This window comes from Saimiri boliviensis, chromosome 7, assembly GCF_048565385.1.
Source record: "Saimiri boliviensis isolate mSaiBol1 chromosome 7, mSaiBol1.pri, whole genome shotgun sequence".
Classification (NCBI taxonomy): Eukaryota; Metazoa; Chordata; class Mammalia; order Primates; family Cebidae; genus Saimiri; species Saimiri boliviensis.
The window spans coordinates 1,049,706-1,067,341 of NC_133455.1; the positions used below are offsets into that span (position 1 = coordinate 1,049,706).

At 61.1% G+C, this 17,636-nt stretch overlaps 1 protein-coding gene across 2 annotated transcripts in view; it reads left to right on the forward strand.

Annotated features, from left to right (window-relative positions):
* Positions 1-16,750, forward strand: part of GALNT9 (polypeptide N-acetylgalactosaminyltransferase 9) — a 127,591-nt gene extending 110,841 nt beyond the window's left edge. For both annotated transcript variants that reach the window (XM_039472341.2, XM_039472342.2), the window contains 5 exons: positions 10,933-11,118; positions 12,809-12,946; positions 14,203-14,298; positions 15,378-15,545; positions 16,014-16,750. In XM_039472341.2, the coding sequence (XP_039328275.1) occupies positions 10,933-11,118; positions 12,809-12,946; positions 14,203-14,298; positions 15,378-15,545; positions 16,014-16,160 (735 nt within the window). In that variant the 3' untranslated portion in view covers positions 16,161-16,750. The remainder of the gene's footprint in view (positions 1-10,932; positions 11,119-12,808; positions 12,947-14,202; positions 14,299-15,377; positions 15,546-16,013) is intronic.
* Positions 16,751-17,636: the final 886 nt, after the last annotated feature.

Here is a 17,636-nt window from a genome sequence, read left to right on the forward strand (position 1 = left end):
TGCAGGGATGGATGGATGAGTGGACGCATGGATATGTGAGTAGATGAATGGATAGATAGTGGCTAGGTGGGTGATTCAGTGAGTAGATGGGTAAAGGCATGGCTCGGGGGATCATTCTATCAGTTGTTGTATCCAAGGAATATTGGCAAAAGAGGGGAGAGGTTCCCTTGAGCCAATGTTGACCATAACTTGAGAGGTGAAGTCTCATCCTCATTATTTTCAAGGTGAAACACAGATTTTATAACGGTTTAGTGTATCACAACACCCAAAAGGAAACACACACTTCATCACACAACTAAACCTATCAGTCAAGAAGGAGCCAAGTTATTCCCAAATTCTCCTTCCCACTTAAAAGGGCACGCTGCCCCCAGGGTGAGAGCCCAGATCGCCTCCCAGGGCAGGCTGCCCCCAGGGTGAGAGCCCAGATCGCCTCCCAGGGCACGCTGCCCCCAGGGTGAGAGCCCAGATCGCCTCCCAGGGCAGGCTGCCCACAGGGTGAAAAGCCCAGATCGCCTCCCAGGGCAGGCTGCCCCCAGGGTGAGAGCCCAGATCGCCTCCCAGGGCACGCTGCCCACAGGGTGAAAAGCCCAGATCGCCTCCCAGGGCAGGCTGCCTACAGGGTGAAAAGCCCAGATCGCCTCCCAGGGCAGGCTGCCCACAGGGTGAGAGCCCAGATCGCCTCCCAGGGCACGCTGCCCACAGGGTGAAAAGCCCAGATCGCCTCCCAGGGCAGGCTGCCTACAGGGTGAAAAGCCCAGATCGCCTCCCAGGGCAGGCTGCCCACAGGGTGAGAGCCCAGATCGCCTCCCAGGGCACGCTGCCCCCAGGGTGAGAGCCCAGATCGCCTCCCAGGGCACGCTGCCCACAGGGTGAAAAGCCCAGATCGCCTCCCAGGGCAGGCTGCCTACAGGGTGAAAAGCCCAGATCGCCTCCCAGGGCAGGCTGCCCACAGGGTGAGAGCCCAGATCGCCTCCCAGGGCAGGCTGCCCACAGGGTGAAAAGCCCAGATCGCCTCCCAGGGCAGGCTGCCCACAGGGTGAGAGCCCAGATCGCCTCCCAGGGCAGGCTGCCCACAGGGTGAAAAGCCCAGATCGCCTCCCAGGGCAGGCTGCCCACAGGGTGAAAAGCCTAGATCGCCTCCCTGTTGACTGATGCCGGCTGCAGGCGCTGCAGTTTCCAGCACATCTCATGGATTTGCTGTGCATACTTCTCGGGTGTAAGGGTTTCGCCAGGATTCAGAAAGCTGCAGTGGGCCAGGCCAGCAGCAGAGACCACCAGACAGTGACCAGGACCTTTTTTGGTGCGAGTGTGGCTTTTGGCAGGTTAGAGTTTCTTGATCCAGCCATTAAGCTGATCATTGCTAGTTGTCATATAAAATCCGTTTTCCATTGCATGTCACAATCTGATTGAGAAATGGTTCATTGTTGCGTAGAATAAGAGAAGGTGACACTTCAAAATAGTCATTTTTTTATTCTCGGCTCACAAGGCACCCACTTATCAAGCTTTTTCAACTTTCCAGTTTGCTTCAAATGCCGATCGACCATAGAATGGCTGACACTGAGTTCTTCGGCAGCTCCTCGTGTGGTTGTGAGAGGATCAGCCTCCGTGGCAGCTCCTCATGTGGTTGTGAGAGGATCGGCTTCCGTGGCAGCTCTTCATGTGGTTATGAGAGGATCTGCTTCCGTGGCAGCTCCTCGTGTGGTTGTGAGAGGATCAACCTCCATGGCAGCTCCTCATGTGGTTATGAGAGGATCTGCTTCTGTGGCAGCTCCTCGTGTGGTTGTGAGAGGATTGGCTTCCGTGGTTGCTCCTCGTGTGGTTGTAAGAGGATCGGCTTCCATGGCAGCTCCTCGTGTGGTTGAGATCGGCTTCCGTGGCAGCTGCTTGTGTGGTTGAGAGAGATCGGCTTCCATGGCAGCTCCTTGTGTGGCTGTGAGAGGATAGGCTTCCGTGGTTGCTTCTCGTGGTTGTGATAGGATTGGCTTCTGTGGTTGCTCCTCATGAGGATTGGCTTCTGGCTTCCGTGGTTGCTCTTGTTGGTCATTGTCCACTTCTGATGGCCGGCCACTGCTCCTCATCTTCAAGGCCAAACCTCTCCTTTGCACAACTTCCCGCACCGCCACGGCCCTGTACGTTTGTTAGCTGCTCCTGGCCAAGTGCGCTGTTGATGTCACAAGTTGTCTCCACTGCTTTACGGCCCATTTTGAACTGGAATAAGAAAATTGCTCAAATTTGCTTTAGTTTAACATCATTTCTGTAGTCTAAAATAAACATTAAACAGCCAGTAACAAGTCATTGGCAAAAAAGCAAAGCGATAAATGCGCATTAAGTTGGCGAATCACACGACCTCACGTATCTAAGCATGTCTTCCAATATTCCAAGTCCAGCAGTGGCAAAACCAGTCACTTTTGTACTCACCTAATAACTCGGCTGAAACACGGGAGGAGTTTGTCACCTGCCACACCCGGGACCACAGTGTCGTCTGCGAGGCCCCGGGAGGCTACCGTGGTGAGGCCTGGTGAGGTCAGGAGCACCGTGCCTCCGTCTCTGCTTCATTTTCGGATAAAAGCCGTACATTCTCAGTACGAAAATGCAAATATTACAGAAATGCCACATAGGAAATATGACATTCTGTCCTGTGGTGACCACTGGGACAGCTTCTTCCAGCTGTCTGTGTGTGTGGGATTTTCAAAATTCTCATTTCTACAAAAATAGCATATTGTTCTAAAAACATATGGACTTTGAGGACTGGGCCGTGCAGCATCTGGGAGGAGGGGCTCTGGCCTGGGAAGGGGTCGCAGACAGAAGTGAGGTCTGGGCACAGGGGCACTGGGAGGCTGCAGGTGGGTGAGGAGGGTGCCTGGGCTGGAGAGGGACCCCTGGGCTCATCCCACCTGCCTGGCACGGCTCCTAGTCAGAGCCGGTTCCCACGGTGTGGTTGAGTCTAAGGCAGCTGGGAGAAGCTCCAGGCCCAGGTTTCACCTCAGTTTCCCTCATGGTCAGGCAGGGTCGAGGGATGTGGGGGGTGGGAGCTGTGTCCCACGCCCCTGGCGCCCACCAGCCCCTCATGGGGAGGGCATTGCTTGGTGCCCAGGAAGCCAGCAGGGCCCAGGAACAGTGGGGACGGCCAGGGGGGTCTTCCACACACATCACTACAGAAGCCAAGCCACAGAACTAACAGCCTGGAGTCCAAGACAGACACACATCACCCCGAGGCAAGGCTGAGGGCGGTCTCTGTTCCCACGACAAGTCCTGTTCCCACACGGGAACTCCTGTTCCTGGAATTCCTGTCCCCACTCGGGAGGTCCTGTACCCACGGGAAGGGCCAGCTGCTTCACGGGGTCACTGCAGAAAGGGCCGTCTGGTCCCTGTGGTGGTGGGAAGAAAATGAGAGCTGAGAGCTACAGCTGCTTTCTGCATAAAGCTCACGGCACTGCCTGCAAGGCAGGTCACTCCCATGAGGCACACGTGTTTCCCGGGGAGATGGAGGCCCGGGCAGAGGTTCAAGCCCCGCCACAGGCCCAGGGAGGCCAGTGCCAGGTCTCTGGAGCCCACCCTCACAGCGAGGAAGCCGTTCCGTGCTGCCCTGCCGTCACGGCTCCAGCCTTGTAGAGAGCTGAGAGTCGGGTCTCCTCCGCCTGCCACCACCCTGGACTTTCACCTTCCAGACGTCAGCCAGGACACGCTGAGACCCAGAGATCTGTGGGGGCTGGGGGCAGGTGGGGGTCTCCCCCACTCCCGAGGGTAGGGCCCATGTCCGTGAGCACCTCGCCTCCGAGCAGCCACCAGGAGCCCCAACACCTGCCCTCTGTGCCTGCTGCTCCCGTCAGTGGGTTTGACCAAGTCAGCCTGGGAGCTGCGGGGTGGGGCGGGGCTGCCCTGCTCGGTGACAGCTCCATGGCCTGGGTGAAGAGGCAGCTTCAGGCTGAGCACTGTGGCCACCCTGCACCAGCCATGTGCCCTCAGGCAGCAGACCCGGCCTCTGTGCCTTGGCCTCACGTCCACCTGCAGACGGCAGCGTTGGCCCCCATCTGCCATGGCACAGGGTTGGGGGGGGGGTCCTCCTCACCCTGCTGCCACCTCCTGGTCCCACTTTATTGGTTAGGGATAGAACAGAGGCCTTCTTGGTTCCTCAGGCTTGTGCAGATGGAGATTTGTGTCTCAGAATGCACAGAGCTGAATGCCTCACCAGCGTCTGCAGGGCTCTGGTCTCTAACGGTCCATGCCATCCTTGTTACAGAGGCTCTGGCATGTATGTTTGTTGCCTGATGGTCTCGAGATGGCTGCCATTCCTCTAGACCTCACATCCACATCCCTAACAGAAAGAATGGAAAGAGGCAAAAGGCTCTGCCTGCTGAGTCTCTTCCCTTTTTTAAAAATCAGGATAGGCCAGGCACGGTGGCTCACACCTGTAATCCCAGCACTTTAGGAGGCTGAGGAGGGCAGATCACAAGGTCGAGAGATTGAGACCACCCTGGCCAACATGGTGAAACCCCATCTCCACTAAAAGTATAAAAAATTAGCTGGGCGTGGTGGTACGTGCCTGTGGTCCCAGCTACTCGGGAGGCTGAGGCAGGGGAATCACTTGAACCCGGGAGGTGGAGGTTGCAGTGAGCCGAGATCGCGCCCCTGCACTCCAGCCTGACTACAGAGCAAGACTCCGCTCCAAGAAAAAAAGAATCAGGATAAGCCACAGCTTTGCCAAAAGCCCCATTCTGAGGTCCCTGCTTACACCTCATCAGCCAGGATTCTATCAGCGGTCGCCTCCGGCTGCCAGTGGCCAGAGAATCGGGGGCTTGTGGATGCAACAGCCTCCTCCACGCTCTCGGAGACGGTGCCTCCTGCCCACCCTGCCCAGGTGACGGGCCGATGCCTCATAGCCAGAGTCTGCAGGACGCTCTCTGAGCCCGTGTCACTGACCGCAGCGCAGCCTGCCCAGGCCAGCTCTGCCCAGCTCACGGCCCAGGAGGACTGAGCTCGGGCCTCCAGCACACCTGCTGCCTCTTACCGCCAGTTATCTCTGCTCAGAGGCCGGGGTTCAGGAAGCTGTCCCCAGTCCCCGGCCAGGGTGCACCTCCTGCCTGAGTCTCAGGCCCCGCGCTGCCCCCAGCTGTGTCCACACACCGTCAGTGTGATGTCTGAGCCTCACCCACCTCCCCTCTAGATGACAGTTTCACAAGGGAGGCTGCGGGTCCCCGGCACCTCCAGGAGAACCCTACAAGCCCTGTTGCTTTGCTGGACTCGACCCCAAGAACAGCTCCAACTTGATGGGACAGCCTCACACTCAGGCCCCGTGCCAGGCCCGCAGGCTGCCAAAGATGTCAGTCCTCAGGGTACAGGGGGACTTTTGACCCGACGCCCACACGCAGCAAGGGTCCCCTCCCGTCTCTCCTCTCACCGTGACGCCCCAGCCCAGGGCCTGCAGACGAGGGGCCCCAGGGACCCATCTGTGGAGGGTCGGCTGTCTTGCCGCCTATGGCCTCTGCTGTTAGTGACGGCCCCTCAGCCTTGGCGTGTCACGCATGTCACCCATGCCACCAAGTATTCCTTGTGTTACCAGAAAGGGGTCCCCATCCAGACCCCAAGAGAGGGCTCTTGGATCTCATACAAGACAGAACTCGGGGCGAGTCCACAGAGTCCATGAAAGCAAGCGTATTAGAGAAATAAAGAAACCGACGACCGGCTGCCCCGCAGGGAGCCGGCCCGGAGCTGCTGCTCGGCTGGTTATGAGTAACTTCTGTGGTTACGTCTTGGTCATGTGCTAAATCCACGTGAGTGTTCTGGGACAGCAGGTGGGACTTCCCAGAACTGAGGGTTCCTCTGCCTGTTTAGACCATGTAAGGTAACTTCCTGATGTGTCTGTGGCATCTGTAGACTGTCACAGCACTGTGGGGGGTGTCCTTTAGCAGCGAATGCATTGTAAGTAGCGTGTAATGAGCCGTCAGGAAGACCCGAGGTCACAGTCATCACCATCTTGGTTTTGGGGGCTCGTGGCCAGCTCCTTTACCGCATCCTGTTTGATCAGCCGGGTCTCTGTGTCCTGTGTCCTGTGCTGACCTCTCATCTCATGACTTAGAATGCCCTAACCATCTGGGAGTGCAGCCCAGTAGGTCTCAGCCTCATCTTACCCAGCCCCTCTTCAACATGGAGTCACTCTGGTTTGAATGGCTCTGACACTTGGATTTCTTCCTGGCTGTGGGACCAGACAGTCAGGTGGCATGGGGTGACCGTAGGCATCGTCACCCAAACCAGGACACCCAAGAGTTACCTGAGGTGCTGTTGATAATTACCCCAAGACATGGGTATCGACTAGGGTGGTCTTGAGCAAATGGGGATGTGTGGCTAATAGCTGGCATTAACTGGTACTGACTGCTGCATGCAAGGAAGCCACAGGAGTGAGAGTCTCTGCCTGCGGTGCCCGCTGAGGCAGCCTGTGTCGGTCAGCTCGTGGCTGTGTGACCATCCACTCTGAGATGTTGCTGCCTAAGACAGACATTTCCGTGGCCTGTGACTCTGTGGTTGGCAGCGTGGCCCGTGTGGAGCAGAGTGGCTCTGCTCTCAGCTGGGTCTGCACAGGCACTACAGGCAGCTGCTAGGTTTGCGGGGTTGGTGGGTTGGGGTGGGAGGAATGGGCTCCGCCGGGCGACTCTGCTCCAAGTGGTCTCTCGTCCTTGAGGTGGGTGCCCAGTTACAAGACAGAGACCAGGGTGGGCACAGTCTCCAGAGGCCCCAGCGTGGCCTTGGCACTGGGTGGGTTCTGCTTCATTCTGTTGGTCCAACCGAATCCTGTGATGACGGGCTAGGGTGATAGCGTCCCTCTCTCAGTGGGAAGAGCTGCACAAACAGACGCCAGAGGGTGAGTCCAGCAGAGCCCCGGCTGCTCTCACCTCATAGTGCCAGCCAGCCTCCGACCTCCTTCACCTGGTCCTCCTCTAGCGTGGCCAGGAATGAGGGGCCCGGGTCTCCTACCTGGAGAGTTCCCAAGAGATGGGCCGCATGCCCCTGGCTCCTGTGGGAGGATTCTGCTTGGCCCTCCGTCTCGGAATTGGTCTCTTCTTGCCCACAGACTGGAGAATTTATTGCCAAAATATTTATCTGAAATTTATAGGGGGTTGAAACTGTTTCCCTTGAAGCTGTGATTGTGGAGCCTTTCAGTTCTGCCTTCTGCATGAGCATCAGTCTCCCAGGGAACACAGCAGGAAGCAGCTCTGCCAGTCAGATGATGTATTGGTCCTTGGCTTCAAACTGTATGAAAAATTACGAGGTCCTTAAGCCACATACCCCAAAAGCTCAGGGGTCTGCGGCCAAACCCGGAGACCAAACCAGCACAGCCCCCAGCCTTGAGGGCAGCTCAGCTAATGACAGAAACCAGCAGGGCTCCCCAACCCCCACTGCCGGGGGCCCTCGCCTCTCCCCACGTCTGAAGAAGGGCATGTGAAGCTTCAATCCTTCGAGACAGGGTGGGGGACCCAAGGGCCGAGCGACCCGAGGCTGCATTCACCCAGGAAGGGGCTTGGATTCCAGTGCCAAGGTCTGCGGGACCCGGCACCACCTGCGAGCTCAGCACGGCCCGGGCTGGACCCTGCGGAGCCTTGCAGACCGCCTGGCAGGCCCAGCAGGCTCCACGGGGAGTCTCCCCAGGGGCGGGGTGGCCGCAGGTGGCTGCTGGGCCCCTCGCTGTGTTGCCTGGGCTCGCTTGTCGTTTCAATGGACAGACAGACCCGTCTCCATCCGCGTGGTGCAGCGTGCTGTGCTCAGGTCGGGTGGCCGCACAGCCATCTCTCCACTTGCCACTTCCTTGTGGGGGGAACACGATCAGGCCCCTCAGTCCTCCCTCAGTGGCACCCGCTCCTGCTCCTCCTCTCGGGCCTCAGTTTTGCTCCCTGCTTTTTTTTTCCTGAGACAGAGTCTTGCCCTTTCACCGGGCTGGAGCGCGGTGGCTCGATCTTGGCTCACTGCAACCTCCGCCTCCCGAGCTCAAGCAATTCTTCCACCTCAGCCTCCACGTAGCTGGGATTACAGGCACCACCACGCCCGGCTAATTGTTGTATTTTTAATAGAGATGGGATTTCACCACGTTGGCCAGGCTGGTCTTGAACTCCTGGCCTCAAGTGATCCACCTGCCTCGGCCTCCCACAGTGCCGGGATGACAGGCGTGAGCCAGCACGCCCGGCCGGTTTTGCCTCTAATCCTTCTGGCATTGGCGCGTCGAAGGCCAGGAGGTAGCGGAGCATGCAAAGGCCTGGGAAGGGTGTCCGGCCTGGGCATCACCTGTGCCAAGGCCCTGAGAGGTGTGCATGGCGGTGCTGGGAAGGCCAAGGTGCCGTGAACACAGGGGTGGGCAGGGCAGGCATCAGGAGCCCTGGGGGACGTTGTGGTCTCTGTGCGTGGGGTAGACAGGAAGGCTGAAGCTGCCGGAGGCCGCCCCCGAGGCCCATGTGCCAGGCGCTCCTGAAGACGGCCAGGCCCTGGAGGACGAGGCTGTCCTGCTGCAGAGCTTCCTCCATTCCAGCCCCTTCCAGCGAAGGGCAGGGCTCTGCCATGCCACTCCCCCCTGTGAGGCCCCCACCCCCTCACAAAACCTGGTGGTCTCGGGTTGAGGTGGGAGACACCAGTGGAATGTGGGAGGGCAACGGGTGGGATTCACCAACAAGGCCCCTTCCTGCCGCAGACGACAGAAATCCCGCCCTCGTCTCAAAGGCAGAAAGGAAGCGCTAGCCCAGGTGGCTGCAAAACCCCAGGCTGGGCCCCCAGCAGCTCCAGGCCGGCTTTTCTCAGACAGGCTGTCCCATTCCCAAGATGACAGAGAAATCTACGATGCTCCCCAGGGCACCGTCCTCCCACGCGTGAGCCTGACGCAGAAGTGTGGTTCACTCGGGAGGCAAAGGCCACCATAGCCAGGCGCAGCAGTGACGTGGACTCCACCGTCCAGGGAAGGAGCCAGAGTCCTGGGGGTGACGTGGCCGGGACTACAGGGAGGGGGTGTCCTGGGCGGGGCTGAGCAGTGAGGAGGCTCCAGGTGGCTGGGCGCAGTCAGGGAGACACGTTGGCCACGTGCCGTGTAATCATCTCACCAGGGAGGGCGTGGCTCCCTCCTGCCTGGACTCTGGATCTGTCCGGTGGAGGTTGGCATCAGAGCGGCCGTAAATGATCCGTGATGCAGCCTCCCTGTTCTCTCTCCCGCCTGGGACTTGGCTTCCTGAGGGCAGAGAGTGGGGTGGAGGGAGGAGCCCCCTGCTCCCTACACGAGGGATTGGGAGTGGGCTGGGCTGACGGGCAGCCTCTGTGAGTGTGGTCCTCTTCAGGAAAAGGGGTCTTTGCAGATGTGGCTAAGATGACGGTCTGGAGATGAGAGCAGCCTGGACGAGGGCGGGCCAGAACCCAGCGCCGATCGAGGGGCCAGGCTCATCTGGGTAGGGGCTCCGCCCAGGCCTTGGCACCTTCTCAGCACAGCAGAGGGAACGGGCAGTGCCAGGCTGCCCACCCTCTCTCAGGTGGAGGGGGGATTCAGGAGATAAGTACGTGCTCGGCCTGGGCCTGGCACATTTGTGTGCCCCCTGAATACCCAGTGTGGGAGGCTCGGGGCTGAGAACCTGCACGCGGTGGAGTTGGGGCCATGTGGGTCAGACCCATTTGTTCGTGGTGATGTTGGCCCCTGAGGGGCACCAACATTTATTTTATGGGCCAGATGGGTTGGGGTAGGGTGGGACAGCGCTGGCTCAGGGCTCATAGCACATGATGGGGACATGGATTCAGATGTTGGGTGTTGCTATAAGGAACTGGCTCACCAACAGAGGCTGAGAATACTGAGACTGGCCAGTGGCTGGCAGGGGCACCAGTGTGAGCCCAAGCCTGAAGGCAGGAGACGACCCGTCCCAGCCCGAATCGGGCAGAGAGCACGGACCCTCCCTTCCTCGGCCTTTCTGTCCCACTCAGGCCTGCAGGGCGCGGATTTACATGCGGCCAACGTGTCAATGTCCCGGGCCCATACCCTGCCACGCTGACACAAAATGAACCCTCACAGGCAGGACAGTGCGGGGACAGGCTGCAGTCGAACAGATGGTGTTTAAAAGCAGATGTAGGAAGGCCGGGTGGTGCTTTAGTGAAGCGACGTGCAAGGATACGCAGTGGGCCGGGCTCGGCGCTCACATCTGTGACCCCAGCACTTCGGGACGCCGAGGCGAGCGGATCACAGGGTCAGGAGTTTTTGAGACCAGTATGGCCAACATGGTGAAACCCCATCTTTATAAAAATAATTAGCCAGGCCTGGTGGCACACCTGTAATCCCAGCTACTTGGGAGGCTGAGGCAGGAGAATTGCGTGAGCCCGGGTGGGGTGGGGTGGGGGGGCTGCAGTGAGTCTAGATTGCGACCTGCACTCCAGCCTGGGCGACAGAGCAAGACTCTGTCTCACAAACACTTCTACTGCGTGTGGGGGTGCAGAAGGCCAGGAGCTCTGGGGGTATATTTGCTGGAGGCCGCTTGGGTTTTGTTCACAGCCAGGCTGCGTGTGTTCTGGGGTGCGTGGCGTGGCATCTGCACAGCAAGTGGCTGTTTTTAAACGAGATTGTTGGTGTGTGCGGGTGCAGTGGGGGGTGTCCCTGCAGAAAACAAGCAAGCACCGGGGGGTGGGAACCACAGGAAGGAATCTGGTGAGTGTTGGGTCGGCGGAATAACCCCCCACACACACACAACCATCGGGTAACGCACAAGAGAAGCCGCACTCGGTAAGAGGTCCCCGAGAGCAGCCTGCACCCGCCACAGCCCAGGCCTGCGCCTTCTCTGTGGGTGGCGTCCCCTGAAAACAGCCCCCAGGAAGCGACGCCCTGGGACCCACCAGCGGTGCGTGTACGCCAGGAACCCCTGGGAACGGAGGGCCGGGCCCTTGGCGTCTCTGGGGAGGGACCCCACAGCCGGCACTGTCTGCCCGTAGGTGTGGCAGTGTGGCGGCAGCATGGAGGTCCTGCCCTGCTCGCGCGTGGCCCACATCGAGCGCACCAGGAAGCCCTACAACAACGACATCGACTACTACGCCAAGCGCAACGCCCTGCGCGCCGCCGAGGTGTGGATGGACGACTTCAAGTCCCACGTGTACATGGCCTGGAACATCCCCATGACGGTGAGGCCCCTCCCTGCAGGTGTGGACTGGGCGAGCGGGTGAGCTGCCCGTAGTTAAAGCCAGGGAGGGGCGGCCCCTCCGCTCCCCCAGGCTGGGACAGCCTCACATCGGCTTCCCGCCCTGTGGCTGTGTCTGTTCCTGGACGGCTCCCGCCCTCAGGCCATGTTTTCAGGTCACCGTGCTGGCTCCCAGGGCCCAGCCATGGCCGTGGTGTGAATGGGCCATCCTGGGGCCCCTTCCTTCATGGATGGACGTTTGGTGTTTTCCTGTTGGCTTTTGGCCTGTGAATGTCTGACCTGCTTCTCGTTGAGGACTGCTGTTTGTTTTTTAATTTGTAGTCAACTAATTTCCCATAGAGTCTGAATTCTGGCTTTTCTCAAAGTCTTAGGACACCCAGTACCCCGGCCACCACAACCCTGAGAACGGCAGAGGCTGAGAGGGGGCCGAGGGCCCTCCGCCCATCCCCCCACACCCCCGCGGCCATGGGAGCTCCCTTCCTGGCCACTGCAGGCACCGGGTCCCCAAGATCGAAAGGACTCGTTTTTTGCATCAACCCCAGTAAGAGCCAGATCATGCATCATGGCGCAGCGCACACATGCCTTACGTGTACGTCTATCCACGTACCGCACTTTGCACACAGAGCAACCCCTCATTCACAGTACACGATTTAAAAATTCCCACAGCAGCCTCAAGTTGGTTCACCAGCCCCCGCTAGAGTGTGCCCCAGCATGGGGGCAACAGTGCCTGGAGGGCCCCAGGTGCGACCACTCGCCAGCAGATCCAACAGCCCGGCCCCGGGTCAGCTCCCAGGGCAGGCAGAGCAGGAGGGCTGCGGACACGTGTGCTCGTGTCTGAGATGAGAAGAGCGTGCCCGGTGCTCTGCGGCCTTGTTTCCATGAACTGGTCCGGAAAATGTGCAAGGTGGTGACGTCCCCAAGTGTGTGGGCGACTGAATGAGGTCCTGGCTCCAGGCCCCCAGGCAGAGAGGCCGGCAAACACCTGTCACCTCCCTGTGTCCAACGGCCCTGGTGTGAGTCCCTAGACTGTTAAAGCTGCATAACAAAGCAACAGTGAGTTTCTGGCCTGACAGTCCCCACTTTACGCACGAGAAACTGAGACACAGAGAGGGTAAGGGGCCGTCCCAGGGCCACGCACCAGGAGGTCACAGGATTCAAGCCCAGGCCCAGTCATCTGCCTCCCGCCAAGGCCTGAGACGGGAGCCTGGAGGGTCCCCGGGTGGGAGGCAGGAGCTCCTCGAACCTGGCGCCGGTCAGAGTACCAGCCCTGCAGCCCCTCAGGCCCCACGATCCCAGGAAGAGGCCGACGCCGCACGCGGCAGATGACACAGGTTAACGTCAGCAGAGGGAAGGGACGCCCAGGCGGGTGTCCAGGGTCCTCACCGGGCCGGTCTTGTGGACGTGGCTGACCTCGGTCTCCACCCCGAGAGGTAAGGCTGACGCCGTGCGGCTAAGGCCAGGGGAGCAGGGCCATCTTCTCAGGCAGGAAGCTCCTGGGCCCAGGCTGGCCATGGATGCTCAGGGCAGGGACACGCAGGCCACACACAACAGGGCCCTTCCTGTCGGGAGCCGCACCTCGGACCCTCTGTGGATATCGGGAGGCCCGGAGCCCCCCACCTCATCATGGGGACGGTGACACTCCCGTGCCCTCCTGCCGCCTTCTGGCCTTGCAGAACCCAGGGGTGGACTTCGGAGACGTGTCCGAGAGGCTGGCCCTGCGCCAGAAGCTGAAGTGTCGCAGTTTCAAGTGGTACCTGGAGAACGTGTACCCGGAGATGAGGACGTACAACAACACGCTCACGTACGGAGAGGTAGCGCCTCCGCCGGAGGGCCCCGCGCCGCCCCAGCTCCCGCACACGGTGCATTCACCGTGACGCAGGCGCACATCAACACACGTGCCTGCATGCAGGATACACGCGGATACAGACGTGGACGTGCCTAGAGGCAGGCACATGTACAGGCCCACTGTGCGTACACGCGCTCACACGCAAGTCCATTCACACACATGCACGAGTGCACGATGCAGGGGTACACGCACCAAACAGAGGAGAGGGTGCCTGGTGCTCCTGCGGCCTTGTGTCCATGAACTGACTCAGAACTAAATCCATGCAGACGTGCAGTAATGCATGTAGCTGTGCATGCAGACACAAGTACACACTTGCACGGTTTTGCTCCTGTGTACACAGCTCCTCACACACAAACGAACGCATGCCAAAGGGACCCACCCGTGCACAGGTAAACACGAGCACTTGTTACCAAGGCGAAGTGACATGAGCGTGCGCGTACAGAGGTGCACACATCTGTGCGTCCACGTGGGCAGAGCCGTGTTCGGCAGGTGCGCACACACTCATCCAGGTACATCAGCAACACAGAGACCCACCTGTCTTCAGCGGCCCCCACAGGCCTGGCCACACACACGGCGGTCTGTAAAGCCAGTGGGAAGGTGCTGCTCCTCTGCCCTCCCCGATCTGTGCAGTGGACGGGGTGCCTCCTCCTGTGGGACCTGAGCCAGAAGAGCACCCAGCCCCGAGCTCTCACTCAGACGGGGCAGGGAGAAGGGGTGCATGGGCTGGACAGTTCTCACTGAGCCTCCCATCCCTGAAGCTCCGGGTCCACCCTGTGCTGACGCCAGGCCCTTGGGCAGAGGCGTCCCGGGCAGCGTGCAGAGTGGATGGGTGCGCGTTCCCCAGCCCCCTGTGCTTGGGAAACAGGCTTGTTCCCCGAGTTCAGCCCCCTGAACTTGGCCAGCAGGCTTTGCCCACTTAGGGGGACTGCAAGGTTGCAGGGAGCAAGGCAGGAAGCCCCTCCACAGCCAAGGCACGGTCCCCTCTGTCTGAGCAAGGTTCACGCTGCTGCCTGCAAGTGTCCCTGTTGAGGGATGGTCAGGTCACGACCTGTGCGTGACAGACACGTTGTGTCTCCGTCAGTGACAGATGCGGTCCCCACCCCTTCCCTCCTGCTCCCGTGAGTCCCTCCCTCGGTGCTGGCTGCAGAGCTGGGTGGGGGAAGCTCCTGTGGCCTCACCCGCGGGTGACTCTGGCCTTTCTCCTGTGGCTTCCGGTTGCAGGTGAGAAACAGCAAAGCCAGTGGCTACTGCTTGGACCAGGGAGCGGAGGACGATGACCGAGCGATCCTCTACCCCTGCCACGGGATGTCCTCCCAGGTAAGAGTGGCAGCCGCCGCCCCATGGAGCTCCCAAGGGGAGCACCCCAGGCCACCCGCACCGCACGCCCGGGGCAGGTGGGAGGTGGGTCCCAGGGACAGAGGCACAGGGCCAGCCTGCTGGGGCTGCATTCCAGGGCTGGGAGCAGCCTGAGGGCCCCTCTAGCAGAGGCCTCCCAGCCCACCCCACCCGGAAGGCAACAGAACATGGTAAAGCCTGGGCCAGGCGGGCGGCTCACGCCTGTAATCCCAGCACGTTGGGAGGCCGAGGTGGGCGGATCACTTAAGCCCAGGAGTCAAGAGCAGCCTGGGCAGCATGGCAAACCCCGTCTCTACAAAAAAATAGAAACACCAGGCTGGCGTGGTGGTGCAGGCAGCAGAGATTGAGCTGAGTTCATAGCACTGCACACCAGCCAGGGCAACAGAGCGAGACCCTGTCCCAAAAACAAAAAGGAACCAGGCCTTTGGGGTCAGAGGGGCCTTGGGCACACCCCTCCCCATCAGTCTAGAGGGCGACGGCAGCGTTCACTGCTGGGGCTGTCCTGTGGTTACACGGAAGGTGCAGGAAGCACTGCTGCCACAACAGCAGGCCACTAGCCACTGAGCGACCCCACCGGGCTGGCTCCCCGAAGCGAGGGCCCGCCCCACTCAGTGGGATCGCAGTGGTCAGGGGCCGGGGCAGATCTGACCACGACCCCTGTTGAGACCTGGGCATTTCTGACCCCACGGGAACGCGTGTTCTCCTCACACACAGCCCTGCTTTTTAGTGGGCACTGGATGTGACCAGATTCCTGTCCTCCCCAAAATGAGGGGGGCCCCATGCTCTGAGTCCGAGCCGGCAGAAACGCAGCAACATGGGCAAGCTGAAGTCTAGGCCTGCAGGGCGCCTGGCTCTGCCCAGCCCAGCCCATACCTACATGGACCCTGCCTGGCCGGCCGCTTCCACCCCCAACAGCGTCCCCAGGGTGGGAGGCCCCGAGGCAGCCAGTCACGGCCATTTGTAGGCGGCTGAAGGCTGCTGGCTCGGGAGGGCCTGGGCTGGACGCTGCTCACGCGCAGCCCTGGTGCTCCTGTCCCCAGCTGGTGCGGTACAGCGCTGACGGCCTGCTGCAGCTGGGGCCTCTGGGCTCCACGGCTTTCCTGCCCGACTCTAAGTGTCTGGTGGATGACGGCAGGGGCCGCACGCCCACCCTGAAGAAGTGCGAGGATGTGGCACGGCCAGCACAGCGGCTGTGGGACTTCACCCAGGTCAGCCGTCGGAGGGGGGCCGCAGGGTGGGGCGGGGCCGCCGGGATCCCCGGGCGCCTCCACCACCAGCGCCAGCCCATGGTGGGGAGGCGGAGTGCAGCAGTGGGTGGGAGGGAACAGGGCCTCGATGCTCATCAAGAGGGCAGAGGACTGCCCAGGGTTGGTCGGCCACAGAGGCCAGACCGTCTGAGCAGAGGCCTCCAGCCGCCTCTTCCGGCCTCAGGTGCCTGGACAGGGGGCACTTCGGCCAGGGTGAGGTACGATTCCAGCCCGGACCGCTGGCCTGCAGGACAGGACAGGCAGGAAAGCCTCGAAGCTCCATGGAGTCAGCCCCGTCCTGGCCCCTGGGTGCTGCTGGGATGCTGGGTTTCCATTCAAGCTGCCCAGGAATGAGCCTGAGGGCTGAGCGCGCCAAGCACCTCCCCGGGAGGAGCGCGCCGGGCTGACGGGCTGCGCCTGTCTCCACAGAGCGGCCCCATTGTGAGCCGGGCCACGGGCCGCTGCCTGGAGGTGGAGATGTCCAAAGACGCCAACTTCGGGCTCCGGCTGGTAGTGCAGAGGTGCTCGGGGCAGAAGTGGATGATCAGAAACTGGATCAAACACAGCCAGCACTGACCCTGCCTCCGCCTGGACCCGCGCGGGCCTCGGGAAGGCGCTGGGCTGAGCCTGGCACACGCGGCAGGGCTCCAGGTGCGGCCCGGACATGGAGGCTGTGTCGGCCCCTCCTCAGACAGGCAGCTCTACTCGAGGGCGGGCGTCCGGGACAGCAGCACCCACTCAAACACGTGCCTTCTCCGCGGCACCTCCTGTCCCGGGACGGCCACCGCCTCTGCATGTGACGCGGCCCCCAGGGAGGCCCCGGACCCCACGCAAGGCCACCCGGGCGCTCCCATCCACAGGGTCCCATGCTCCGGGCGGCCACGCAGCCCTCCCTCCGAGACCTAAGCCACACGTCACAACACAGCTGCTCGCAATGGGTAAGGGCCGCTGGGGGACAAGGACGGTGGCAGCAGCCCCATAGACAAACCCCAGGCCGGGTCTGGGAGGCTGGCGACTGCTTCAGAGACCAAATAAAGAGCAGATCAGGCGGCGGCCGTGTGTGTCTTGCTGGGAGCCGAGCTGGCAGCTGCGACTGCGGCCCAGTCCCACCTCTCCCTGCCACGGCCCCTCACCCATTTTTATAAATAAAGTTTTACTGGCGCCCAGCCACGCTCATTGCTTACTATTGTCTGTGGCCACCACTTCTGGGCTTTCGGCGCAGAGTCAAGCAGTGGCCACGTGGCTCACAAAGCCCAAACACGGACTCCGGCCGATTAGGAAATCAGTTGCCGACGGCTGTGCTGGGATGTGGCCTGGGAGGCAGCCTTGCCATGTCCTCGGTACCAGCTGTGGGGCGACAGGGTGAGGGCCGTGGCCTGGTGCTGCTCACATCCCTCGTCACTGCCAAGCACCTCCCCCGCTGCAAAGGAGGCTGGGAAATGTCTCATGGGTCAGACGTGTGTCCCCCTAAAATCCAGGGTTTGACATTAAGAGGGAGGAGAGTAGAAGGGACATTGGTGAAAATCAGCCCCTGCCCCATGACAGAGGGGCCGTCCCCGCTCTGTTCTCGGCCACTGACACTCACAGCTACTGCGAGAGCTGCGGGCTGGTTCTCCGCGCCTGGAGCCACAGGGGCCGTGGCTGGGCCCCATGCTCAGATCCCCATGGGAGCCAAATCGCCATCTCCGGGGGGGATCACACTCCAGCCACTCACTCCTCCCTCCACCTGGAGGTGGGCGGCTCCTGCCGTCCAGACGGTGCGGGACCCCGGAGCCCGTGTGGCTCCTCTAGCAGACAAAATGCCAGGGTCCAAAACCCAGCCAAGCAGCTGTGCCCTCAGGGCGGTCTGCTGCCCCACCTTGCAGTGTCCTGGGCAGAAACTGTGGGCCCTGTTGGTGACTTCCAAGTTTCTCACAGAGTGACCTGAGAGCAGCCAGTAGGATTTCTAGATGGCAGGGCTGCTGGGGGTGCCTGAGGACCTAACCCATCCTCGCCCGGGAGCAGCCCCACAGCCCACCCTCCAGGGACACCAGCCATCCAGCGCTGTCCCCA